Genomic DNA, 27,378 nt, shown 5'->3' with positions numbered 1-27,378 from the left:
CTACCAGAGATCAACACCACCCCAACAGCTATCTAAACTCTCATTCCATTTCAGCCTTACCTCATCCAATGTTCCACTGTAAATCTGACCACCGCTTCTAATGGAGGCCTGCTCCATAATTAGTAAATTCCCTTTCATTTTTATTAAGCCTCTTTTTTCTCCCTTTTTCCATCTTCTTGCACTTACAAAGACCTGACTCCTTACTAATTTCTGACTACCTTTCCCAGCACTGACTGCATTTTTTCTCATATCTTTTGACTTACTGGTCATAGTGAGAAAATTAGAATGGTCGTTGTTCCCCCTTGCTGCTTTAATATCATCCCTCTCCTCTCATCACTTATTTACCTCTCCTCCTTTGAGGTACATGCTATCCAAATTTATCACCTCATTCAGAACCTGGTGGCATATTCTCCACCTCAAGAATATTCTCCCTGATTTCCTAATGAGTTTCATTTCTGGCTCATGGTCTTCCTTCCTCTCTACTGCAAATCCTGCCCTCAAACTAGAGGAATTCAGTATAAATGCTGAGTTCTATCAAATGCCCTACCTTCTTTATTTTTCAACCTACTCAACACCATGACCTACTCTTCCACTCCACTTCAGCTACACAGAGGGATTTCTCTTGCCTTGAGCCACAGGAGTTCCACTTCTGCATTCATGAACTCTGAAAATCTTCAATGTGATCATAATCTTTTATCATTCTATTAGAATATGTCCCCTAACCTTATCTTCATCCTCACCATGGCCTGCAATCTCTCCATCCCTCAGTGCTTGCCCAGGGCATCATCCCTGCACTGGGTGCATTCTTCTCTCTTCCCAATCTTAATCCTTTGGTGAACCAGTTCAATTTAGACTTCTTGTTGTTCAGTCGTTTCAGTCATGTCTGATTTTTCATGACTCCACTTGTGGTTTTCTTGGCAAAGATACTGGAGTAGTTTGCCATTTTTTTCTTCTATCTCATTTTACAGATGAAGAAACTGAGGCAAATAGGGTTAAGTGACTTGCTTAGGGTCACACAGTTAGTAAGTGCCTATGGTTAGATTTGCACTCAGCTCTTCCTGATTCCACGTCCCATGTTCTATTCACTGTATCATTTTACTATTCTCTATTAAATCCCTTTTCCTACTGCTGATCATGCCTTATAAAACATCAAACCTGAATTACTCTTTACCATTCACCTTCTTTACTCCTTCACGTGCCTATGGAATCCACTGCAAATTTTATATTATCTCAGTGGGGCCTTTGCTGCAGCAAGACAATCCTAGGACTCCTCCCTGATTCTATCCTATTGAAGACAACTGTTCCAAACCTCTCTTCAAGCCTCCTACAACATTCCCTCCTCACACCCCTTCTGCTGGGACCTTTCTTTCACTATATTACATCAATAAGATGGAGGCCATTTACTGAGAGCTTTCTCTTCCACCCATCTGATCTCTGACACCATCCCCTGCTATCTCCTCCTGTGTTCCAATCTCTGATAAAAAATATCAGAAGCATTCTTCTTGGCAAAGTCTCCCCCTCTACAAGCAGCCTAGTTCTATCTGTGCCTGCCTTCTCCTGCTTCACTTTCTTTGTAATCTTCAGTCTTTACCTATTTGCTGGTGACTTCTCTTCTGTCTACAAAAATGCCCACATCTTCTTAATCTTTTTTTAAAAAAACTCATTAAATCCTACCATTCATGTTAGCTGTTGCCCTCTGCCTCTCCTGCCCTGGGCTAAACTCTTTGAAAAGGCCTTCTACAGTAGGTACCTCCACTTTCTCTCTCCTCTCTTCTAAACTCTCTATAGTTTGGCTTATAACCTCATCATTCATTTGAAACGGATCTTTTTTAAGTTATTAACATCCTCTTAATAGCCAAATCTAATGGCCTCCTTATCCTTCATGACCTGCTTGTATGGTTTGAAACTATTCATCAGTCTCCTGGATACTCTTCTCTGTGGATTTTTGTCACAATTTTGTCTCTTGCTTCTCCTTCTCCATCTGACCATTCCAGAAGGAATGTTTTGCCAGAGAGTTTACTTTCTTGGATCTTTATCTGTGGCATGTCTGTTAATTGGGGATATCCCTCATGGCTCTGCCTTGGGCCTTTTTCTTTTTCTCTGTATACTTTGATTTGGTTATCTCATCAGCTCCACCAAGTTCAGTTACCACTTCTATGCAGATGACTCTCAGATCTATATGTCCAGCACTAGTCTCTCTCCCAAGCTGCGGATCTATGTCACAAACTGCCTGTTAGAGATTTCCAACTGAATATCTCATATTCTGCTCTTCTGGAGTAGGCTTGACTTTGACCAGTCCACTGGTAGCTTACGTTTGATGTTGGAACGAAATGAGATACTTGTAGGTCATTTAACAACTAACAAAAAGTTTTACTTAGACATCACATGGGAATGATATTAAATTAAGTTATACACTGAGGGAACTTCGAATTGATTCAGTTGGGTGAGGTGCCCCTGCCCAAGTGGCACATCATGGTCAGCAGTTTTCCCACATGCCCTTTAACATTTATCGTTTTTCTTTTTCTGTCATGTTATCCAATCTGATATATGTAAGGTGGTACCTCAAAGCTGTTTTAATTTGCATTTCTCTAATCAATAGTGATTTCGTGCATTTTTTTTTCACATGACTATAGATAGATTTGATTTCTTCATCTGAAAACTGCCTTTCTTATCTTTTGACCATCAGTTGATTGGTTGGTTGGTTGCTGTCCTTTGTTCTCCTTTTTTTCTTTTTGGAGAGGGGAAGGTAGGGCAATTGAGGTTAAGTGACTTGCCCAAGGTCACAGGCTAGTTTTGTGTTAAGTGTCTGAGGTTGGATTTGAACTCAGGTCCTCCTGACTCCAGGGCCAGTGCTCTATTCACTGCGCTACCTAACTGCCCCTTGTTTTTTTTTCTTTAAAAAAAAATTGAACTTGGGCAGCCTGGTAGCCAATTCTCCTATGTACTACATGAGTGCCAGACTTGATGTGGATACCTGATCAATTTAGCCCATTGCAGGTCAGACTTCTGAACTTAAAGGAACCACCAACATCAGCCTCCCTAAGAGCAAAGACTATAGGCCACTGTGCCTGGCTGGACACTACATTTTAAGAGATCATTAAATGAAAACTGACCAGTTCTATTAAAACCAGAGGATAAAGCAAAATAGAAAGAATCCACAGATCACCTCCTGAAAGGAATTCCTAAAGGGAAAGTGTCATGAATTTCATAGCCAAAATCCAACAGTCCCACATCAAAGAAAAAATACTTGCAAGCATAAAGAAAAGAGTTCAAGTACTAAGGAACTATAGTCAGATTCAAACAAGACCTGACAGCTTCTCTTTGAGATCAGAGGCAACTTGTGATACAATATCCCAAAGGTCAACAGATATAATATAGGTTTAAAACCAAGAATTACTTACCTTGCAAACCTGAATAAAATCCTACACAGATAAATGGGTCTTTAATGGAATAGTGGACTTTCACGTCTCTAATGAAGAGACCATAGTTGAATAGGTTCTTTGAAATGCAAACATGAAAGTCCCAAGAAATCCAGCAAGGTACATTTATTTGAACAATTGGGAAGATACATACATACATATGTGTGTGTGTGTGTGTATCAGTGTTAAAATTTTAGTTGAGAAAAACAAGTTTCCCTTCAAAGGATATCAAAGGCATTTAATAGGAAAAACAGAGTTCCTGGGGGTAGATTTCACCTGTTATGAGGGTTTAAAGAGGAGAAAAGAGTAGGTAGGTAAAAAGAGGAAAACACTAGTGTAGAAAGGAAGAAAAAAGAGGGTAGAACTTGCTGTTTCTCATAATTGGGGTGAGTAAGGAGAGAATACAATCAAGGAAGGGGAGAAGGGAAGGACATTAAGTTAACTTCACTCATCTGAAGTAGATAACAGAGGGTTGAACACATATAAACTCACAGAGTTTAGTATAGAAATATATCATATTCAACAAGTTAATAGCACACAGCACAGTACCTGGCACATAGGTAATTAATAAATGCTTACTGTAGGAGGACAGTGTCATCCACAGATGAGAGCATCTGGAGAATCTTGCCACATGAAGCAAGGTGAAACCTGGATTTCAGGGGGTCCATGAATATGAAAGGGGGAAATGCATCTTTTTTTTCACTAATATCTAAGTGAAATTTATCATTTCCTTCAATTATGTAAAAACATTCAGAGATGATGTTTACCAGACTGCCAAAGGAGTCCATAACACACACAAAGTTTAAGAACCCCTGATTTAAAAGTAATGTCTTTCAACTGAACTTTGTGCTGAGTCTTCTTCATGACAATGTCTAACATTTATAAGCAGAGATTTCCCACTTTGATGTCTTTAATTCATAATATATTAATGTGTAAATACATATGTGTAAAAGACGCAAATATTTATACATGGAATATGTAAATATAATGCATAAAATATAATAATGTGTGTGGCTAGGTGATGCCATAGTGCACCAAGCCCTGGGCCTGAGGTCAGGAACACATGAGATCAAACCCAGACTTAAACATTTCCTAGCTGTGTGACCCTTAACCTCTTTTTGCCTTACTTTCCTCATCTGTAGAATGGAGGTAATAATAGCACCTATCTTCCAGGGTTGTTGTGAACCTCAGATGAGATGTATCTAAGAGCACAATGCCTGGCACGTGGTAGACACTATATACATTTTAGCTATTATTAATATTATTATTAATCAGAAGTTTTTAGATTAAGTTAATATTAATGATCAAAGGATCATCAAAATAAAGTCATTTCTATTTTATCTTTCAAGGAATTTTATGTAATTTTTACATATGCGCAGGAAATACATCATTGGAAGAGAGCCTTCGAAGCAATGTTCTGCTTTGCCATATCAAAGCTTTTTTAGTCAGCAAACATAAGGACAGTGGCATCTGGTATCATCTAAAATTTCAGTTGTGTAATGGTAAAATGTGGTTTCTGTGGAATGTCACTTTCAAAAGCCTGTCTCAGATACCCTCATCAAGGATGCCCTGAATGCATGTGTAGATTGTTCTCATTAAAATTTTATGTAGATGGAAATATTGGCCTATTTTTGGTAGTAATTGATACTCTCTCAGTTGCCTTTAGGGAAGTGGAGTGGGTAATAGGGTCTGAGTTTTTCTCTTTGGTTTTTGTATTTTTTTTTTTTGTCTCCTGGTATCTTGAGAATTGATCCCTTAGGACTGCCTAAGAACTGTTTCATCTGCAGTGTGCCCCCTCCTCTTCAGCCCCATATACTTGGTCTAATCTAATTGCTTTCTTCAGTTCAGTCTCTACTTCCTCAAGAAGCATGTGTGGACCGGAGATATTGATATCCATGTGTAGTTGTGTACCTATCCTTTTTTATTTCTAGATTGCTGACATAGGTGACATTAACAAATAAGTGACATGTGTGACATTTTAAAAAGGCAGCATATGTGATGGTAGATATGTGACCTAGGTAGCTAGAGATTGGTAACATAGATTATGTTTGTAGATCAATGACATGGGTGATTGCAGATTGGTGATAAAAGTGGCATTTGGAGATGGGTGACACAAGTTCAGTTGGAAAACTGGTAGCATGGGTAGCACTGGCAGATGGGTGACAGAGGTGACATTGGCATGTAGGTGACAGAGGTGACATTGAGAGATAAATGACATAGGTGGAATTGGTAGATAAGTGACAAGGTGACATTGACAGGTGACAAAAGTGGCATCCTTAGTTGGGTGAAATAAGTCATTGCAGACAATTGACAAAGGTACAATTAGCAGAAAGGTGTGTTATAGGTGACATTGGTTGGTAAGGGATATAAGTAGCATTTGGAGATTGGTGTCACAGATGGCATTGGCAGATGGGTGATAGGGTGGCACTGGCAGTTGGATGAAATGAAAGACATTACAAACAAGTGAAAAAAATGCCATTAGCAGATAGGTGGTACAAATGATGTTGGCCATAAGGGAAACTAGTGGTATTTACAAATAGTTGACATAGGTGGCATTTGTAGTTATATGAAATAGGTCACATTTGAAGATAGGTGTTATAAATGGCATTGGCAGGTCATTGACATGAGTGGTCTTAGCAAGTAGGTGACAAAAGTGACCAGATAAGTGACTGAGGTGGCATGAACCTTTAGGTGACATAGATGGCTTTTGCAGATATGTGAAACAGGTGACATTAGCACCTATATGACGATGGAGATTGGAGTCCCAGGTGGCATTGGCAGATGGGTTAAAAAGGTGATATTTGGAGATAGGTGACAGAAGTGACATTAACATATTGGTAACATTTTTATAAAGGCAACATTTTCATTTAAGTGACAAAAGTGACATTCGCCTTTTGGAGACATGGGTGGCATTTGTGCATAAGTGACATGGGTGGGATTTGCTGATAAATGACATGGGTGGATTTTGGAGATTGTGTCATAGATGGCTTTGGCAAATAGGTGAAATTCCCTTTTTTATGATCTTTTGGGGACAAACTTAGTAGTGGCATTGCTGGATCAAAGCGTATGCACAGTTTGGTTACCCTTTGGGCATAATTACAAATTGCTCTCCAAAATTGTTGGATCAGTTCACAACTCCACCAATAGTTCATTAGTGTCTCAATTAGTGTCACATCCTCTCCAACACTTATAATTTTCCATTTTTTTGGCCAATAAGTCAATCTGATAAGTGTGAGGTGGTATTTCAGAGTTGTTTTAATTTGCGTTTCCCTAATCAAAAGTGATTTAGAGCACTTCTTCATGTGCCTATAGACAGCTCTGATTTCTTCATCTGAAAACTTCCTGTTATATCCTTTGACCATTTATCACTTGGGGAATAGCTTGTATTTTTATACATTTGACTCAGTTCTCTATATATTTGAGAAATGAGGCTTTGTATCAGAAACTCTTGCTCTAAAGATTGTTTCCCAACTTTCTCCTTTCCTTCTAATCTGGGTTGAATTGGTTTTGTTTGTACAAAAGCTTTATAATTTAATGTAACCAAAAGTATCTTTTATATTTCATAATACTCTATATCTCTGATAATGAATTCTTCCTCTCCCTATAGATCTGACAGGTAGACTATTCCTTGCTCTCCTAATTTGCTTATGGCATCACCCTTTATGTCTAAATCACACACCTATTTTGCCTTTTTCTTGGTATACATACTGTGTACGATATTGGTTTTTATATTTAGTTTGTGCCCCATTGTTTTCCAGTTTTCCCAGCAGTTTTTGTCACATAGTGAATTCTTATCCCAAAAGCTGGGTTCTTTGGGGTTATTAAACATTGAATTACTATATTCATTGACTACTGTGCCTTATGTACCTAACCTTTTCCACTGATCCACCACATTATTTCTTAGCCAGTACCAGATAGTTTTGATGATTATTGCTTTAAAATGTAGTTTGAGATTTGGTATTGCTAGGTCACTTTCCTTTGTATTTTTTTCAATCAATTACTTTAATATTCTGGACCTTTTGTTCTTCTAGGTTAATTTTGATGTTATTTTTTTATGTCTCGATCAAACAATTTTTTGGTAGTTTGATTGGTATGGCACTGAATTAGTAAATTAGTTTGGGCAGCTTTGTCATTTTTATTATATTGGCTCAACCTACTCATGAGCAATTGATATTTTTCCAGTTGTTAAGATCTGATTTTATTTGTGTGAAAAGTGTTTTGTAATTGTGTTCATACAGTTCCCAAGTTTGTCTTGGCAGGGAGACTCCCAAGTATTTTATATTGTTTATGGTTATTTTAAATGTAATTTTTCTATCTCTTGCTGCTGGACTTTGTTGGTCATATAAAGAAATGTTCATGATTTATGTAGGCTTATCTTATATTCTGTAACTTTGCTAAAGTTGTTCATTATTTTAAGCAATTTTTGACTTGATTCTCTAGGGTTCTCTAAGTATACCATCATATCATCTGCAAAGAGTGATTATTTTGTTTCCTCGTTACCATTCCAATTCCTTCAATTTCTTTTTCTTCTCTTATTGCTGTGGCTAATATTTCTAGTACTATATTGAATAATAGTGGTGATAGTGGGCATTCTTGCTTCACCCTGATCTTATTGGGAAGGTTTAGCTTATCCCCATTGCAGATAATACTTGCTGATGATTTTAAGTAGATACTGCTTATCATTCTAAGGAATACTCCCTGTTGGTTTTGTTATTGATATGGTCAATTATGTTGATAGTTTTCTGAATATTGAACTAACCCTGCATCCCTGGTCTAAATCCCACATGACCATAGTGTAGAATCCTTGTGATAGATTACTATAATTGCCTTGCTAGTATTTTATTTGAAAATTTTCCTTTGATACTGATTTTGGAAATTTATCTATAATTTTCTTTCTCTGTTTTAGCTCTTCCCGGTTAAGGTAACAGCACCATATGTGTGCCATAAAAGGAATTTGGTAGGACTCCTTCTTCATCTATTTTTCCAAATAGTTTGTATAGTATTGGAATTAATTGTTCTTTAAATGTTGTAGAATACATTTGTGAACTCATCTGGCCCTGGGGATTTTTTCATAGGGAATTCATTAATGTCTTGTTCAATTTATTTTTCTAAGATGGGGTTATTTAGATATTCTATTCCCTGAACTGTTAATCTTGGCGATTTATTTTTTATAAATATTCATCAATTTCACACAAATTGTTAGATTTATTGGCGTATAACTGGGAAAAATATTTCCTAATGATTGCTTTAATTTATTCCTTATTAGTGGTGATTTTACCCTGTTCATTTTGGGTACTGGATATTTGGTTTTCTTCTTTTTAATCATATTAACCAATGGCTTATCTATCTTATCGATGTGAGTGTGTCTTTGTGTGTGTTTTAATAAAACCAGTTCCTAGATTATTAGCTCAATAGTTTCTCTTATTAACTTTCAGTCTTTTTTTAATACTTTATTAACTTCTGAATTACATCATTCATTTCCGCCAGATTTTGAGTTACAAATTTTCTCCCCGTTTTTCCCCTACCTACTGCCCCAAAATAGCAGACCCACAGGATATCCCCTCCTCCAATCTGTTCTCTCCCATATTTTCTCCCATACCCCTTTCGACTTTTCCAGTGGATCTCTATGCCTCAGTGCCTGTATATCTTATTTCCCAATTACATGAAAGATGGTATTAATAATAGTATATATGTACATATATACAAATATATATGTATATATATACACATACACACACATATATATACATACACACATATATATTTGAATATTTGATTTTAAAACTTTCAATTCCAGATTCATTCCTTTCCTTCCTTGTCACCCACCCTTACTGGGAAGATAAGCAGTTCAGTATAGGTTGTACATGTGTGGCTAATGCAAAACAATAACATAGTAGACATATTGTAAAAGACTGACTATATTTCCCTCCTTCCTATCCCACCTCCTTCTTGTTCTATTCTCTAGTTTGATCCCATCTATTTTCAAAAGTGAGTGCTTCCAACTTCCCTTCCCCCCAGCCTACCCTCCCTTCTATCATGCCCTCTCTCATCCCCTTCCCCTCCACCCCCCATTCTCCTGGAGGGTGAGATACCCTATTTAATGTGTATTTCATTCCCTCCTCAAGCCAAATTCAATGACAATAAGGTTGACCCACTCCCTTTTGCCTTCCTATTCTTCCCCTCCATTGTAACCATTTCCCCTTGCCTCTTCTGTATGAGATAGTTTACTCCATTCTGTCTCTCCCTATCTCCTCTCATATTCCTCTCACCTCTTAATTTCACCTTTTAAGTATCATTCCTTCCTGTTAAATTGGTCCTGTGCCCTCTATCTATGTATACCTGTAAACATATATACACATTCACATATGTATTCATATTCCCATATACCCTCATATATAGACAAATATATATATTTCTAATCCCTTCAACTACTGAGAAAAGTTTTATATATTGCAATTATTGTTTTTCCATGTAGGAATGCTAATAGTTCAACTTTGAAAGGTTCCTTATGATGCCTTTTCCCTGTTTACCTTCTCATGCTTCTCTTGCTTCTTGTATTTGAATGTCAAATTTTCTGTTCAATTCTGGTTTTCTCAGCAAAAATGCTTGACAGTCCTCGATTGCACTGAATAACCATATTTTCCCCTGAAACATGATACTCAGTTTTGCTGGGTAGGTGACTCTTGGTTTTAATCCCAGGTCCTTTGCCCTCCAGAATATCATATTCCAAGCCCTTCGATCCCTCAGTGTAGAAGCTGCCAGATCCTGGGCTATCCTGATTGTGTTTCCACAATATTCAAATTGTTTCTTCCTGGCTGCTTGTAATATTCTCTCCTTAATCTGGGAATTCTGGAACCTGGCTATAATATTCCTAGGAGTTTTCTTTTTGGGATCTTTTTCAGGAGGTGATCGGTGGATTCTTTCAACCTCTATTTTGCCCTCTGGTACTAAAACATCAGGGCAGTTTTCTTTGAGAACTTCCTAGAGGATGATTTCTAGGTTCTTACTTTGGTCATGGCTTTCAGGCAGTCCAATAATTTTTAAATTATCTCTCCTGGATCTATTTTCCAGGTCAGCGGTTTTTCCCATGAGATATTTCATATTGCCTTCTATTCTTTCATTTGTTTGGATCTGTTTAACAGCATCTTGATTTCTCATAAAGTCATTAGCTTCCATTTGCTCCAATTTAATTCTGAAGCAATGATTCTCCTCAATGAGCTTTTGAGCTTCTTTTTCCATCTGGCAAACTTGACTTTTTAAGGCATTCTTCTCCTCATTGCCTTTTTGGGCCTCCTTTGCCATTTGAGTCAGTCTGATTTTTAAGGTATTATTTTCTTCAGTCAGGCTGTTGATTCTCATTTCATAATTTTCTTCCATTGTTCTCATTTCTCTTCCCAATTTTTCCTCCACTTCTCTTATTTGGTTTTCATAATCTTTCTTAAGGTCCTCTATGGCCTGTAACCAGCTTGTATTTTCCTTTGAAGCTTTTGGTGCCGGAGTTCTGACTTCACTGTTTTCCTCCTTTTCCATGCTTTGCTCCTTTTTGTCCCCAAAATAGGAGTGTATTGTTGGAATCTTCTGTCTGCTTTGTTTCCTTTGCCTGCTCATTTTGCCACTCAATTACTTGACTTTTGGGCTTTTTGCCACAATAGGACTCTGCCACCAGACAGGGGAGCTTTCATCCCAAACGCTGGGGTTTTCTCAGCTGCTGGAGGTATTAGATGGGTACACTCTCTGAGGTCTCCACATGCTCTGGCAAGCTGGACACACACCCCAGAACCTCCACCCTAGACTGCAATCCAGATCCAAGCAGGGTAGAGCAAGAGCGATTACCCCTCAGACTGGTGCTTGGTCCCCCTACACTCTACAGGCCAAGAGCTGAAGCTGCTGGCTGGCTGTGCCGGCATCTCAGTGGCTTTTAGCCCTGGGGGTAAAAGCCACATACTCCCACTTACTGGTCCCAAAGTCCAGACTGTACTGACCTCTCACTTTGTCCTTTGTGTCTATGTGTTGATAAATCTGGAAATGGCCACAGCTGCTGCTGATCTGGAGTCCCTCTGGACAGCAGCTGGTCAGGCCCACCCTGGGGCTAAAGCCTAGGCAAGGGGCTTGGCTTGGCTCCCAGAGTGCTGTGCTGGATTCCTGCTGGCCTGCAGGGCTGTCCTCAGCGGCAGGTTAGCTTCTCTGTGTCATTTTGTGGGTTCTGCAGCTCCAAAGTTTTTTTAGAGTCTCCTTTTTACATGGATTGGGGAGGGTGGAAGCTGGAGCTGCGGGAAGGTCATCCTTCTCCGCCATTTTGGCTCCGACCCCCCAACTTTCAGTATTATTAATCTCACCTTTAATTTTCAAGATTTTCAATTTGGTGTTCAATTGGAGATTTTTAATTAGTTCTTTTTCTAGTACTTTTAGTTGCATGTCCAATCCATCAATCTGTTCTTTTTCCATTTTTGTTGATGTAAGAATTTAGAGAAATAAATTTTCCCACAAGTACTGCTTTGACTGTATCCTATAAATTTTGTCTCATTGTTGTCATTCTTTTTAATGAAATTATTGATTGTTTCTATGATATGTTCTTTGACCCACCTATTCTTTAGGATTAGATTGTTTAGTTTCCAATTAATTTTTAATCTATCTTTCTAATGCCCTTTGTTGAATGTAGTTTTAATTACATTATAATCCCAAAAGAATGCATTTAATATTTCTGCCTTTCTATGTCTGATTTTTAGGGTTTTATGCCCTATTACATGGTCAGTTTTTATGTAGGTGCCATGTTTTACTGGAGAAAAAGTTATGTTCCTTTCTGTTTCCATTTAGTTTTCTCAAAAGGTCTATTAAAAAAAAAACTTTTCTAATATTCTCCTCCCTTCTTTATTTTTTATTCACATTTATCAAGTTCTGAGAGGGGACAGTTGAGGTCCCTCACTAGTATACTTTTGCTCTGTATTTCTTCCTATAACTCATTTAACGTCTCTTTTAAGAATTTGGATATTATGCCACTTAGTGCATGGATGTTTAGTATTGATATTGCTTCATTGTCTATGGTACCTTTTAGCAAGACATAGCTTCCTTCCTTATCTCTTTTAATTAGGTCTGTTTTTGCTTTTATTTTATCTGAGATCAGGATTGCTACCCTGCCTTTTTTTTTTACTTCAGCTGAAGCATGATAGATTCTCCTTTAGCCCCTTACCTTTGCTCTGTGTGTGACTCTTTGCTTCAAGTATGTTTCCTGTAAACAACATATTGTAAGATTCTGATTTTTTTATCCACTCTGCTGTCCATTTCCATTTATGAGAGTTCATCCCATTCACATTCACAGTTATGATTACTACCTGTGTATTTCCCTCCACCTTATTCTTCCTGCTGTTTGTCCTCTCCTTTCACCCTTTCCTTCCTCACTAGTGTTTTGTTTCTATATGCCACCTTCCCTGATCTGCCCTCACTTCTGTCAGTGCCCCCCACTTCCCTTTGCTTAATCTCCTCTCCTCCTATTTCCCTTTTGGGTAAGAGAGATTCCTATATTAAATTGATTGTGTATTATTATTCCCTCTTTGAACCAATACTGAGGAGAATAAGTTTCAAATAATCCCCATTGTCTACCTTCCCATCTTCACCTCTACTGCAGTAGGTCTTTTGAGCCTCTGCATATGAAATGATTTACCCCATTCCACTTTTACCTTCTTTCTGCACCCAGTATAATCCTCTTTCTCATCCCTTTTTTATGGCATTCTCTCAAATTCACCTTATACCCATACCTTCTGTTTGTGTATTAGTCCTTCTAGCTGTACCCTTAGTAATGCAATTTTTAAGAATTTTTAGTATCATCTTCTTATGTAGGGATGTTAACAGTTTAAATCTATTGAATCCTTTATATTTTCTTTTCCCTCTTTACTTGTTTATGCTTCTCTTAGGTCTTAATATTGGAGATCAAATTTTTTATTTAATTCTGGTCTCCTCCTTAGGAAAGCTTGAAATACTTCTGTTGAATTGAATGGCCATTTTTTCTCCTTGATGAGGTATACTTAATTTTGCTGAATAAGTGATTCTTGGTTGTAGTCCTAGCTCCTTTGCTTTCTAGAATATCATGTTCCATGACCCCACGTCTTTTAGTGTTGCAGCTGTCAAGTCCTGTGTAGTCCTGATTGTGGCTCCCCAATATTTAAATTTTTTCTTTCTGGCTACTTGTAGTGTTTTTTCCTTGACCTAATAGTTACGAAACCTGGCTATAATGTTCCTTGCAGTTTTTATTTTGGGATCTCTTTTCTGAGGCAATTCTTTCTATGCCTATTTTGTCCTCTGGTTTCAGGATATCAGGGCAGTTTTCCTTGAAAATTTCTTGAAAGATGCTGTCCAGTTCCTCCTTTTGATTATGGCTTTCAGGTAATCCAGTGATTCTGATATTGTCTCTCCTGGATCTATTTTCCAGGTCAGTTGTTTTTCCCATGAGGTATTTATACTTTTTCATTCTTTTGAATTTGTTTGACTGGTTCTTGGTGTCTTATAGAGTCATTAGTTTCCACTTGCCCAATTCAAACTTTTAAGGAGTTGTTTTCCTGAATTAGCTTATACTCTTTAAGGAGGTGTTTTTTCTGCAGTGGATTTTTGTGTCTTCTTTTCCATTTGGCCAATTCTATTTTTAAGCAGTTTTCATTTTCTAAACTGTTGCCTCTTTTTTTTCATAATTCTCTTGCATCACTCTCATTTCTTTTCCCAATTTTTCTTCTTATATGATTTTAAAGCTCTTTTTTGAGCTCTTCCATTAGTTCATCCTGGGTATGAGACCACTTTCTGTTTTCCTTTGGGGTTTTGCTTGTAGGTGTTTTGACATCGCTGTCCTCTTCTGAGTTTATGTCTTGATCTTGTCATCCGTCACCATAATAACTTTCTATGGTTCAATTATTTTTTGGCTGTTTTTTGCTTATTTCTTCTGGCCTTTTTCCTTTCTTTTAAATTTTATCTCTGCTTTTGGGGTGGAAGGGACACTGTCTCAGGCTTCTTGTGCAAGGAGCTGCAGGCACTGGCTTTTTACCTGGTGCTTTACTGATGTTGCCTTGAGGCATTCCCATTTGGAACCCTGATTTCTGGTGCCATGCTGAGGGGTTACAGTGCAGGATGATTGATGCTGCTGGAGGTCATATGGGTCTGGAAGCTTACCTGGAGCAGAGCTGGTGTCCCAGTAGTGGTATATGGTGTTTGCTGAGGCCAGTGAGGTGTTTCTTCATTTCCCCAGGGCTACAGTGAAGTGTGTGGTGGTCTGGCTGCTGGTGGCCCTCTTTTTGTCCAGGGTGATGCTAAACCACATGGGGCAGGGGCCCTGAGCAGGTGACTGCCTATTTTCTTAGGCATCCATATAGTGTTTGCCTGTTTGCCTGGGGCTTTACTGAATCATGAATCTGGGGACTTGAGGTTGCCTCTTTGCCCAGGACTGTGCTGAAGCAAGTGGCAATTCTCAGAGTTGGAGTCTACCTGTTCCCCCTGGCTATGCTGAGGCATGTGGAGGGGTCTTGGTGTTGGTATTTGCCTGCTCCACCACACTGGGGCTCCAGGTCTACTGCTGGTTTGCTGAAGTGGGACTTGCTGTTTGATTGCTGAGATGCTTTCTTTCCTGGACTGAGCTCCCCATTTACCCAAGTGAGACAGACTTTTCCTGTTGATCTTCCAAGTTTCTTGGGCTCAAAGATTGTTTCATTCCATCTTTTTGCTGGTTTTGCTGTTCAATAATTTTTGGTGGGCACTATTTTATGGTCATTTGGAGGTGAATATGGGGGAGTTATGGCAATTTACTGCTTACTCTGCCATCTTCAAATGGAATTGGTAGTAGAATCTTAGGTACTTTTATCTTAGGTACTTTTAGCTAAGTTTGTTCTCTTTGTAATGTAAATCACTTTGCATTACTTAAATATCTGTACAAAATTCCTGTATTCCATGTCAATGTTCATTCTTCCACCCATTCCCCATCTTTTAATATCAATGATTTGTTTAATTAGGTTAGATTACATGTACATTTCATGCTATATCTTTTAAAAATATTCTGCTACCTTTCTATTAATTTTAATCTTTTCTCTAGTAAGTTAGACTGCACATAAATAATTGATTCAAGAATGACTCCAACATCAATAATGAGTCATTTTTTGTTCATTAAAATATGGCCAAAACACAATTTCAGTTTTATGATATAGTTTGGTGTTTGCCACATTCAGTATTTCTAATTTTTTGTCAAAGAATTTGTAACATGTAGTTAGGAGACTTTTGTGTGGAATATAAACCTTTTATCTCTCATATTTTACTCCCAAACCATTTTTTCAAAACTTTTTTTTGCCAATGTCATCTATACATTAATGTCACTGAGTATTAATATGTATATATATTGTTTTACTGCACAGTTTTTTAATAAATTCCTTACAGAATTTTTAGACCTCTTTATCTTATCTATAACAACTTTTGGCATATGGACTGCTATTCTTCTTATGTTGGTCTTTTTTTTAAGTATTTATCATGAACAATGTATATGAGCTCACCAAATGCCTCATGCAATCATTTCTTGTTAACCTTAGCTTCAAAATAAAGTCAACTCCTTTATTTACCCATCTATACAAGACTTATGGACCATCTTTCCATTTCCCTCCAACTTCTTTTTACTTTCTGGTTTGAATATCAAACTAGTATATCAAAATTTCTTCTACTCTTTCTTCCTCCTCCTTCTTCCTATTCTTTCTCTTCCTCTTTTTCTTCCTCTTCCTCCTCCCACATGTGGTCCCTTTCTCCACTTGGAGGGAATATTCTTACATGTGGAATATAGGTTTTGGTGGATCATATTTTGTATCTTACAATTTTGGGGGGCTAGATTTTTAAACATTTTATCTATCTAGTGTGCAGAGAATAGCCTCAAATTCTGGTTAACCTCTGAAACCCTTTCCAACTCTGAAATTCTGTGATCTTAATAGCTGTATTTTATAAATCTCAAAACCACTTACTGTATAATATAATGTATGATAATTATTTGTGTGTATCTTATTATTTTACTGAACTTCTAGCTCCATAAAAGCAGGAGCTTTGTTATTCCCTAGCACTATATTCTGTACGTAGTAGGCACTTAATATAGGTTTTTGAATGAATAAATATTCCTTAACAGTTGGCATTGGGTGGTATGGATGAATTTTTGCTGAACTTAGCTACATATATAGCGATTTTAAAATTTAAACGTGTTGAGAACAAATGGCCAGTCAGTTTCTGATTTCAAGGACCATGTATTCTTTCTATAGGTATGAAGCGTCCTTTAAGTCCTGACTACAGCCTCGAAGATGGACTTATGAATATGGCTACCTTTCTACGAGGTTTTGAAGAAAAAGGACCAAAGCATGAACGACCTGACTCTCAGTTGAGTAAAGAAAAAAAGAAAATTCTCTTTTCCTTCTGTGACGTGTGCAACATTCAGCTGAACTCTGCAGCTCAGGCTCAGGTCCATTACAATGGGAAATCACACCTGAAGAGGGTAAAGCAACTGAATGATGGGAAGATCCCTGCACATTCATCCAGCCCTGGATCACTGTTGGTAGGCACAAGTACAGGTATGTAGAAATGTCAAGAGGTCATTGTTTACATGTTTTAGGACAGATGAATTTTTCTCTTTGCAACAATGGTCACAAAAGATAATATATTCCCTTTTGCCAAGGTAAAATTTCAGGAGCAATTTGTCACTTTTCAATTTTTGATTATCAATGTCTGACACAATTTGTACATGAGAACATAAACTCTCCTATATTCAAAGAGTGTGTGAACATTTCCTAATGTACTTTTGAAGCATATTTCCAAAATGAACAAATGAGATCATTTCTTTTTCTCATAAAAATTTTAGTTTCTTAAATTTTCTTAATCCGTTTTCTACTTAATAACTTCCAGTAGATAGTATATTTTAAAAGTGATTATATGATTATATCATGCAAGGGAAAAGCACTATTCATGTGTATTTCAAGTATCTTATTCCATTATTGAGTTGCTAGCAGTATAATGATTATTGATCTAACAGAAGTGGAATGGAACTGATTTAACAAAATATGCACCCTACCTCCAGAGGGTCAATCCCAACTATTCCCACTCCTAGCCTTTACTTATTGTTGGAGTAGAAGCAAGAACTTACTTAGTCTTAGTGTTCCTATTATAATCTCTGACCTTTTTTAGGACATTTATCTTACCTTTGGGAGAGTGCTTTTTTCTTCATGGCTATCCAGTTGGCAGTGTGAAAGGACAAAAACAAACAAAGATATGACTATCTGGAGACTGCTGCAAAATGTAGAAAACATATCTGGGTTTGAGTAGGAGTCATAAATAAGCACCTTTTCTTTAAATGATGAAATACTTGTAAATTCTAGTTTAATAAATATTTGCCTGAAGTACAGAAGCCTGTACTCGAAGCATGATAAAGTGAAAATACCAAATGTAGGAAATCCCTGCATGTAGAGAAATCCTTATATTTCCATGTAAATAGTTTTAGACTGTGTGATGTTAAGTCATAATTCACATTAAGCTCCACTGAACTTAAATGAAAGTTGTCTACATATGAAAATCAAGCTGGAAATAAGAATGAGGAAATTTATGTTTCAAATTAAGTTTAATTCCACTTGAACTTTAATTAATCATGGCAGAAAATACTTGCCATTTATTTATTTATTTTTAAAGCAATCGGGGTTAAGTAACTTGCTCAAGGTTACACGGCCAGTTATTTCTGGGTGTGGTGCTGAGTATCTGAGCCTGGATTTTGATCCAGGTCATCCCGACACTGGAGCCGGTGCTCTTACTCGCTGAGCCACCTGGCCACCCCAATACTTGCCATTTAAGAGATATCATAATTCTTTTCAATTGTTTTACCTTCATGATATCTGCTGGCCAATCAAAGGCCTAGACTTCTAAGTTTTAGGATATTGTTATTTTACAAATAATTTTTAAAACCCTTGCACAATCTTCTTTTTGTTATTATAGAATAATTTATTCTTGCATACTTGTGTTATGTATAAAATGACTATGGTGTTCAAGTGGAAAAAAGATATACCAGAAAAATATTTGCAACAGGAAGCTCACAAATTAATATTATCATTCTATTATAAAGAATTTCAAGGGGAAATGTCATAATTACATGAAGACGTTGACTAAGCATGGATCTCTGCTATGCAATACAAAATGTGTCAAATTCAAACATAATTTTGTTTGTTTTTTTCCCCTCATGGGCACACATGACTTTAGTAAAAGGAAAATATCTCAAAATTAAAAAAAAATGACCTTGATGAGAAATTTGTCAACAATTCATGGACTTGATATTTTTCTTCTTTCCTGTAAGGATTAGTTGTATTTTTATCATTAGCCATAGTTAATGTAAATGTCATGCATGGCAATAGTTTACAATGGAGGGACATTTCTGTTTTGCTTTTATAACTATGTCACAATATGTCAGTGACCAGTGTAAGAAATCTTGTAATAGCTAAAATTCCTTTGCATAGACCCTAAGAACTTAGATATATGGGTATATTAGGTATATAACTTAGATACTTAGGACCATACATATTTAAGTACTTAGGCCATCAGTTAATTGGGTAATTAGACACTTAGTTACATAGCTACTTAGGGGTGTATAAATATAGATACCTTGGTAATAAAGTATTTAGGTATGAACTTATGTACTTAGGTATAGTTATTTAGGTACTTATGTAATTAAGTACTCAGGTGCTCAGAGAAGTAAGTCCTTAGGTACTTTGGCACCAAATACTTAAGTATCTAGGAACATAGGCACTTAAGGATTTTAGGTAATTAGGTACATAGGTTCTAAGGTACATAGGTAATTAGGTGTTTAGGTATTTCAGTATTTGTGTAGTGAGATATTTGTGTATTCACATATATGAAATGAGTGGTTTATCAGCTTGAACTGACTGATTGAACTTAGATTAGCTAAATCCAATCTACACTAGTTCAAACAGGCTTAATCTGGTTTAAATCCATTTATACTGGTCTAAACCAGTGCAAATGGTTCAAACCAGTTCAGTTAGGTTCAAATTGTCTTAAACTGGTTCAATTTATTTCAGACTAGTTTGATCTGACTCAAATCAGCCTAAACTGGTTTCTGCTCATCCAAACTTATTCAGTCTAGTTCAAACTAGTCTAAATTGGTTAAACTGGTGCTACAAAGGGACTTAAGTACATAGGTACTTAGTAATCAGTTACTTAAATACATAGGCATTTAGGTAATTAATCATATAAATAATTAAGCTATTTGTTAATTAAATATTTAATCAAGTAATTAAAGAAGTTAAGTACCTAGGTAATTAGTAAATGCCCACCTCCTTAGAAAATTAGGTACTTATGTAATCTGTTAATTAGGCACTTAGGCAATAGGGGCTTAGTCAGTTAATTAACTATTTAGTAATCAGTTAATTAGATACTTAGGCATATAGGTACTTAGTAATTAGGTTCTTAGGGAACTTAGGTGCTTAGAGACAAAAGAAATTAGGTACTTAGGCAATCAGTTATTTAGGTTCTTAGGTAAATAATTAGGTACTTAGGTAATTAGGCAATCAGTTAATTAGGTAATTTGATACTGAGGCATTTGGATATATAGTTACAAAGGTGATTAGTAAGGAATTTAGATATTTTATTTATTTGTTTGTTTGTTTATGCACTTCTATGTCTGGACTCAGATATGCTAAACAAATGGCCTATCATTATCTAAACCACTTCAATCCTGTTAAAACTGGTATAAACCAATTTAAACTAGATCAAATTGTCCCAAACTGGTTGAATCCAATTCAAATTGGTCTAAAACTATTCAAATTAGTCTAAACAGGTTCACCTTTATCTGGTTCCAATCAAAAGTCTGGTGCTAGCCTGTCCATTGTAGTTCTTAACTGTTTAGGTTTAGGTAGAGAAGTGTACTTAGTTACTAAAATACATAGGAATTTAGGTAAAAGGTAATTTAGTACTTAGGATAATTAGGTAATTAGACACTTAGGCAATCAGTTAATTAAGAAATTAAGTACTTTGGTACTTAATTTAAGGTACAGAAGGATTTAAATACTTCAAAATCAGTTAATTAGATACTGAAGTAGTGAGTTCCTTAGGAATTGAGTTAAACATACTTAGGTCAAGTTCAAACTGATCCAAAGCAGTTCAAACTGGTCTAAACCAGTTTGATCCAGCTCACATACATCAAAACCAGTTCAGACTCATTCAGTAGGCTTTAATCTGTTTCTCCTTAAAAGTCCAATTTTAACCTGTTCAGTCCAGTTCAAAAGGGTCTAAACTATTTAGGTTTAGAAATAAGTATTTAGTCATTTAGGTACAAAGGTACTTAGTTAAAAGGTAATCAGTCATTTAATTAAAAGGTAATAAGTTATTTAGATACTTAATTACATAATCAAGCTAATCAAGTACTTAGACATAGAGATAATTAGAGACATATTAAGTGCATGTGTTCCATAGGAAATTAGGTACTTGGTATTCAATTACTTGAGTGCTTAGCAACATAGCCATTCAGTTAAATACCTAGTAATGTAGGCATTTAGTTAAATACTTACATACTTAGGTACTTAATTAAGATAGGTGCTCAAATTAATCTGGTCTAAGCCACTTTAATCTCATTCAAAGTGATTGAAATCTGCCTAAACCAGTTCAGTTTGGTTGAAACCAATCTAAACTGGGTTAATTCAGTACAAACCAATCTAAATTGCTTCAGTCCTATCAAAAACAGTTCAAACTGGTCTGAACAAATTCAATTTGGTTCAAACTAGTCGAATTCAATTCAATTCCAAATTCAATTTAATCCAAACTGATTACCCAAGTACATAGGCAGGTACGTACTTAGGTATAGAGGTATCATTTTTTTTCAGATGATAAAACTCTGGCATATTTTTATTTAGATGTATAAAGAAAAAAAATGTCAAATAACTCCTTCAGTGACACATCTGATATTCTTCACTTAACCCCATTCCCCCTCCCCCCTCAAAAAAAGATTGGAGTTGGGAGGTTTGGACCCTTATACCATAGCAACTGGAAGTCCCTCACTATCACACATTTGGACATGGATGGAAAAATTAGCTTTTAGGAATTTTGGTGAATTTGTTTGGAGGAAGTAGGAAACTTTTGGATTATATGAAGTTAGTTTTTTCATATGCATGGAAGTCCAATTGAGAATGGAGGGAGCCCTTCCCTCCTGGCCAGACTTCTCTACTGCTCCAGCTTCATATAGGTGTGGGTACTTAAGTCAGTAATGATAAACTCTTTTTTAAAATAACTTTCAACATGATTTTCTTACTCCCGTCTTCCTTTTTCTCTCCTACCAGCTCCTTCAATAGGGGTGGTAGAACCTATCTGGTATAACTCCTGCCTTTTACCAGCCTTAGGTGACATATAGGTACTTAATTACATAAATACTTAAGTACATAGGTAATTAGATACTTAAATTCTTAGGTACATTTGTATGTAGGGGCATAGACACTTAGGCACTGAAGTATTATGACTCATATAAGAACCCTGAGATTGGTTATGCATTGCCCCTATTCACACACCCTTTACTCTACCCAAACTGGTTTAATTGCTCTTTCCCAGATGTGACATTCTACCCTTTATGTCCATGCTTCTGCAAAGACTTGTACCTTATTCCTGGAATATTTTCCCTCCTCATCTCTACCTCTGGAAACCCATAGTTGCCTTCCAGAATCAGTGGAAATGTCCTCTTATAAAAGCTCTTTTCTTATTCCCTCTTTTTCTTGGCTCTTCCAAATAACTTCATATTTATTTGCTTATCTGTGTACCCCTTGTTTTACTCACCACTACTACCACCCACTCAAGTAATAGAGATCTTTGAGGGCAGAGACTGTGTTGGTTTTGTATTTGTATCTCAGAAGTAGCATGATATCTGAAACATAGTAGACACTCCTTAAATGCTTACCTAATTGAATTCCCAGTCATAAAGTGCCTTTAAGGTTTGAGTAGACAAGTAAGGACTTAATATAATCAATACACATAGTACACAGGTCTTAGTATGCTAAGTTCTACCTCCAATGATTTCCTCTTAAAGTCTTCATCACTTGGCCCCTTCTTATCTTCCTAAATCTTCCTGCACTTTACTCCTCTCTGTTCTATGATCTGGTGACATTGCTTACTGTTCTTACAATATGACACTGTCTCCTGACTCTGTGCACTTTCACTGGCAATCCTCCAAGTCTGGAATGATCTCTCACTTCTCTGCCTTCTTTCTGACTTCCCTGGTTTCCTAAAATCAAGTAAAATCCTACCTACTATGAGAATCTTTTCCCAGTCCTTCATTTTAATACCTTTCCTTTGAGATCATCTCCAATTTATCTTGTCTGTATCTTGTTTGTGCAAAGTTGTTTTATTGTGAGCTCCTTGAGGACTGCTTTTGCCTTTTGTTTATTTCCCTAGCATTTAGCATAGTGCCTGACAAACAGTAAGAGTTTAATAAATGCTTGTTGACTTGACATTTTCCCTTACCATAGTGCTGGTCATCTCCCATTAAAATGAAATGATGAAAGTGGAAGAAATTAATACAAAATACAAGAAAATGCATTTAATAGGTCAATTACTGAAAAATGCTTAATGTTTTTTTTAAAGCATTCTCTATCATCCTAGCACAGGTAAATTTGTCTATAATGTTGAAGCCTACCTATAGCAAGAGGTGCTAGGAAGGGGAGAGTAACAAGAATCAAGGATGATTGAAAGAATAGCAGCATCTATTTTTGACTCTTCTTCTTATTCCAGATGAGACACATTCTACCCAGAAGTCTTCAAAGGCCCATTGACAATGGCAACTTGTGCTACTGCCCAAGTCCCCAAACAGCGTAGAGATGAATTTCAGTTGTATTTTGCATTTATCTCCATGGCCAAAGGTAAACTTCAAAGTGCAGACCAAAATTTTCCTTTTTTTCCCTGATAACTAGCTATCTAGTATTCTTTTGCTATGTATGCCCCAAACAGACATGTTCTACTCCCATTTGTCCCTGGTTCCAAAATGGCCTCTTTCCCCAAATCTCAAATCCAAATAAGTGAGGAGGAAATCAAGGATGTCATGTACTTTTAAAGAAATAATTAATATCAAGGAGTAAATGAATGCTCTAACCTTCCCTAGGGTTCTTTGACTCTTCAAGGAGGAAGGTGTTGGTTAAATCAAAGAAATCTCCAATTGATGTGTTGAGGTTGAGGGTTGCTGGCTCCCTGAAATAACGACATGTGGGGTCTGCCTGAATGAATTCAACCCAAGCTTTCTCTCAGTCAAAGACAAGATTTATTAAAGATATGCCATATTGACCAGACTCTTAAGGAATCTAAACATTTGTATCCTAATACAAGCTGGCCAGATTAAATCTGAGCACTTTGATGGAAACAAGATGAATCTTATATACAGGAAGACTATGGGAGGGATCTAGGGTTGATCAAGTAATGTGGGGTGATTGGATGAGGGTTCTAGGGAGGATCTTGATGGGAATAGGGTCTAGATAGGACCAAGGGTAGGAAGTAACTGGAAGAAATCCCTATCCCTAGGTAAGAGAGAATGGAGGAAGACTGGATTTAGGCTACAATGAAAGGCCAGCTGAGAGGATTACTGGAATGGGTAGATGCCTCAACTAACACCAGATCAAGTGGGGAAATTCCAGGAGAGTTCAGTAGGGTTTCCAGTGCCTATACCACCATCAGGTGTTGAGGGGAAACATTTTTTAAACCTCTGCTGTCCTGTGTTCCCTATAGATGCCATACATTTCTCTCCTTGCCTCCCTTCCATGCTCAAATAGTTTATCATGGAATAATATTTAGGATGAACATTGCTGAGCAACATGAATCTAGCACAGTGGCACCCCCACTGGCAAACACATGTGTACACATCATAATATTCTTATGTCTCCCTATGCATTGTGTAATTTTTCACTTAAGTTGAAGACACCTAAGGAGAACTGCTTGTTTTATCACTTTAGCATCTTTGACTCTTGTCTTAGGATTTTTTTTTTTAGATTTTTCTTTTTGCTTTTTGTAAGGGGGAAGGTAGGGCAATTGGGGTTAAGTGACTTGCCCAAGGTCACACGGCTAGTTTTGTGTTAAGTTTCTGAGGTTGAATTTGAACTTAGGTCCTCCTGACTCCAGGACCAGTGCTCTATTCACTGCGCCACCCAGCCGCCCCTTGTCTTAGGAATTATAAGGTTAAACTAACAATATTGGCCTGTACACAAACAAAACATGTAGTTATGAATTTTTTTAAGTTAGCAAAACCTTATCTTCCTGTGGAGGTAGCCAACTATGTAAAATAGTGGTTGATCATTATTATGGTTTATAATACATTGACTATATACCATTAGTTTATATCAACTTAAAAGTGTCATTATGCTTACAAATTCAGATTTTGTAATGGGATAATACCGTAAAAAATCAAATTGTCTAAAAAAATGGACAAAATGGATGAATTGAGTTTAGTACATTGATTAATTAGGGAAATGGAGGTTATTATTATTGTTTGTCCTTTGTTCTAGAGCAGGACAATGACATCTAGAAGGTGGTGCCATGACTTGCAAATGAATTGGATTTGAGTAAAGGAGGGCTGTGCAACGTCACCAGCATCACTTTATTTTCCCAAGCCATCTGGATCCAGTGTCAAGATATAAATCAGGAGGACTGGAGATGCAGTGGGAGACCTTGGCCTTTTAAAGCTAAGGTTCAATACCCATTCAGCCATTAAGGCTGTGGTTAAGAAATGAGCCAAGGAATTTTATCTAACAACAACAACAAATTTAGTCTATCTGGTAGGGAAGACCCTTAGGGTTTCTGGCCAAACAGAAACATTTACTATTTTTTCACTCAGAGCTATCTGGGCCCAAACAATGACAACTAAGTGGTGCTTGGGCTGGGGCCTATTGTTGGCCAATCAATGAGAGAAATGTGTGGTGCTGGTAGGGAACAAAGGACATGGATTTATATCTATAAAGAGGAGAGAAAGTGAGGTGCTCCTGCCCCCAGTATCCTAAAGGAAGATATTTGTTGATAAAGAAAAAAAATGGAAGATGGGATTGTATTGCATTGGAAAGAATGGCAAAGTTTAAGGCAAGTGCAACTCCAGTTCATATTTTTCCTCTGACACTTTGCAAATTAGGGCAGATCACTTAACCTGTCTATGTCTCAATTTATCTGAAAAAAGGGAATAGTGATACTTGTGCACTATCTGCCTCAGGGGTATTGTGAGGATAGAATAGGGACTAGATTTGTGATTACATCTAAATAATAATAGGAAATTTCCTCCTTCTGTTGGGGTTGGCACTTTTCCTACAATTTAGCACCTTGAAGTGTAGTCTAAGACTTAAAGCCCTGAGAAGGTGAATGACTGGCCCAGGGTTATGCATCAAGTATGTGACTGAGACTAGACTTAACTTCAAGTATCTCAGTATCTGTCATGCTACATGGCTTCATTTGAGAGAAGTTCTTTACGTACTTTAAAATGTACATGTGAGTTATAATTATTTGTATTGAAATTGTCATACATCTTTATTTTTTAAAATGATAAAAATAGGAGAGATAAATGAAAGAAGGAAAATAAAGATGTCCTTAAGTTTGACATTATTTTATAGTATTTTTGCTTATCAGTTTAGGCTGCTTCATGTTTCTGAATTCATATTTGTTAGTTGGGCAGCTAGGTGTCAAAGTCGATAGAGTGCCAGGTTTGGATTCAGGAAGACTCCTCTTTCTGAATTAAAATCTGGCCTAGCTGTGTGACCCTGGCAAGTAATTTAACCCTATTTGCCTCAGTTTCCTCATCTGTAAAATGAGCTGGAGAAGGAAATGGCAAACCACTTCCAGTATCTTTGCCAAGAAAACCCCCAAATGGGGTCATAAATAGTCAAACGCAACTGAAAAAAATGACCGAACAACATTTATTACTCATTTTGGATTTCTGCCTAAATAGTAGTTTTTTCAGTTCCATATTTGCTTAAGTACCCAGATTTTATTTTCCTTGTAGTTGAGACAATCTGGTACCCTTCTACTTAAGTAAAAAGGCCCAAAAGTTCATGAAAGAATTTCTGTTTCTCACTTTTGAGGGTGGTATTCTTAAAGACAGCATAGTCAGAGCATGATGGATTGGGAGTCAGAAGTCATAGGTTCCAATTTTGGTGCTGTGACACATTTCCCTTATAACCTTGGGCAAGTTATTCACCCTATCTTGGCCTTGGTTTTCTCATCCATTAAATGGGGTGGTGGGCCTAGATCTATTCTAAGATTTCTTTCAGGTCTAAATCTATGTTATTCTTTTTCTTTCTTGCGTTCCATGTATTCCTCATCCACTTAGATTACTGACATCCCTGATTTCCTTTGAATTCCAACTAAAACCCTAGCCTCTGATCAATTTTAGTTCCAATGCTTTCCCACTGTTAAATGCTTCATACTTAATCTTTATATAACTTGTTTGTATATATTTGGATATTGTCTCCTCCATCAGCTCCTTGAGAACAAAGACTGTCTTTTGCCTCTTTTTGTATCCCTAGTGCTTAGCACAGTGCCTGGCATACAGTAGGTGCTTGGTAAATGCTTATCAAATAAATTAATGTCCTCCATCATCCCTCTTTCATTTTTTAGAGTACATCTCTTCTTTACTTTTCTAGTGTTCACATAGTTTTTTATGCCATTCTTTTTGTTGGACAAGGTTTATGGAACATCCTCCATAGACTCTACTCTTCACAATTCTCTCCACATAGCTTCAAAATCCCAAATTCATCCTAGAGTTTCTCATTTTTTCACTTTTGAAATAAACTCAAATGTTAACACTAGGAAATGGCCACAAGGTGGTGCCATAAGCATGTCATAAGTGCAGAGTGTACAAGGACAACATTTCAGAGAATGGTGATATTTCTTAATATGAGATAGATCCATTAATGAATTCTTCCAGAAAAGCACTTCTCTCTCTCTCTCTCTCTCTCTCTCTCTCTCT

At 36.8% G+C, this 27,378-nt stretch overlaps 1 protein-coding gene across 1 annotated transcript in view; it reads left to right on the top strand.

Moving 5' to 3' along the window:
• ZNF385B (zinc finger protein 385B) overlaps positions 1-27,378 on the top strand; it is a 407,528-nt gene that overhangs the window by 10,866 nt on the left and 369,284 nt on the right. The window contains exon 2 of the mRNA XM_069068559.1: positions 16,679-16,984. Within this exon, the coding sequence (XP_068924660.1) occupies positions 16,679-16,984 (306 nt within the window). The remainder of the gene's footprint in view (positions 1-16,678; positions 16,985-27,378) is intronic.

Source organism: Petaurus breviceps, unplaced genomic scaffold (genome assembly GCF_028583685.1).
Source record: "Petaurus breviceps papuanus isolate PSGF00001 unplaced genomic scaffold, PetGlider_PUasm1.0 90763, whole genome shotgun sequence".
Taxonomy (NCBI): domain Eukaryota; kingdom Metazoa; phylum Chordata; class Mammalia; order Diprotodontia; family Petauridae; genus Petaurus; species Petaurus breviceps.
This window is presented reverse-complemented; position numbering and strand designations above follow the sequence as displayed.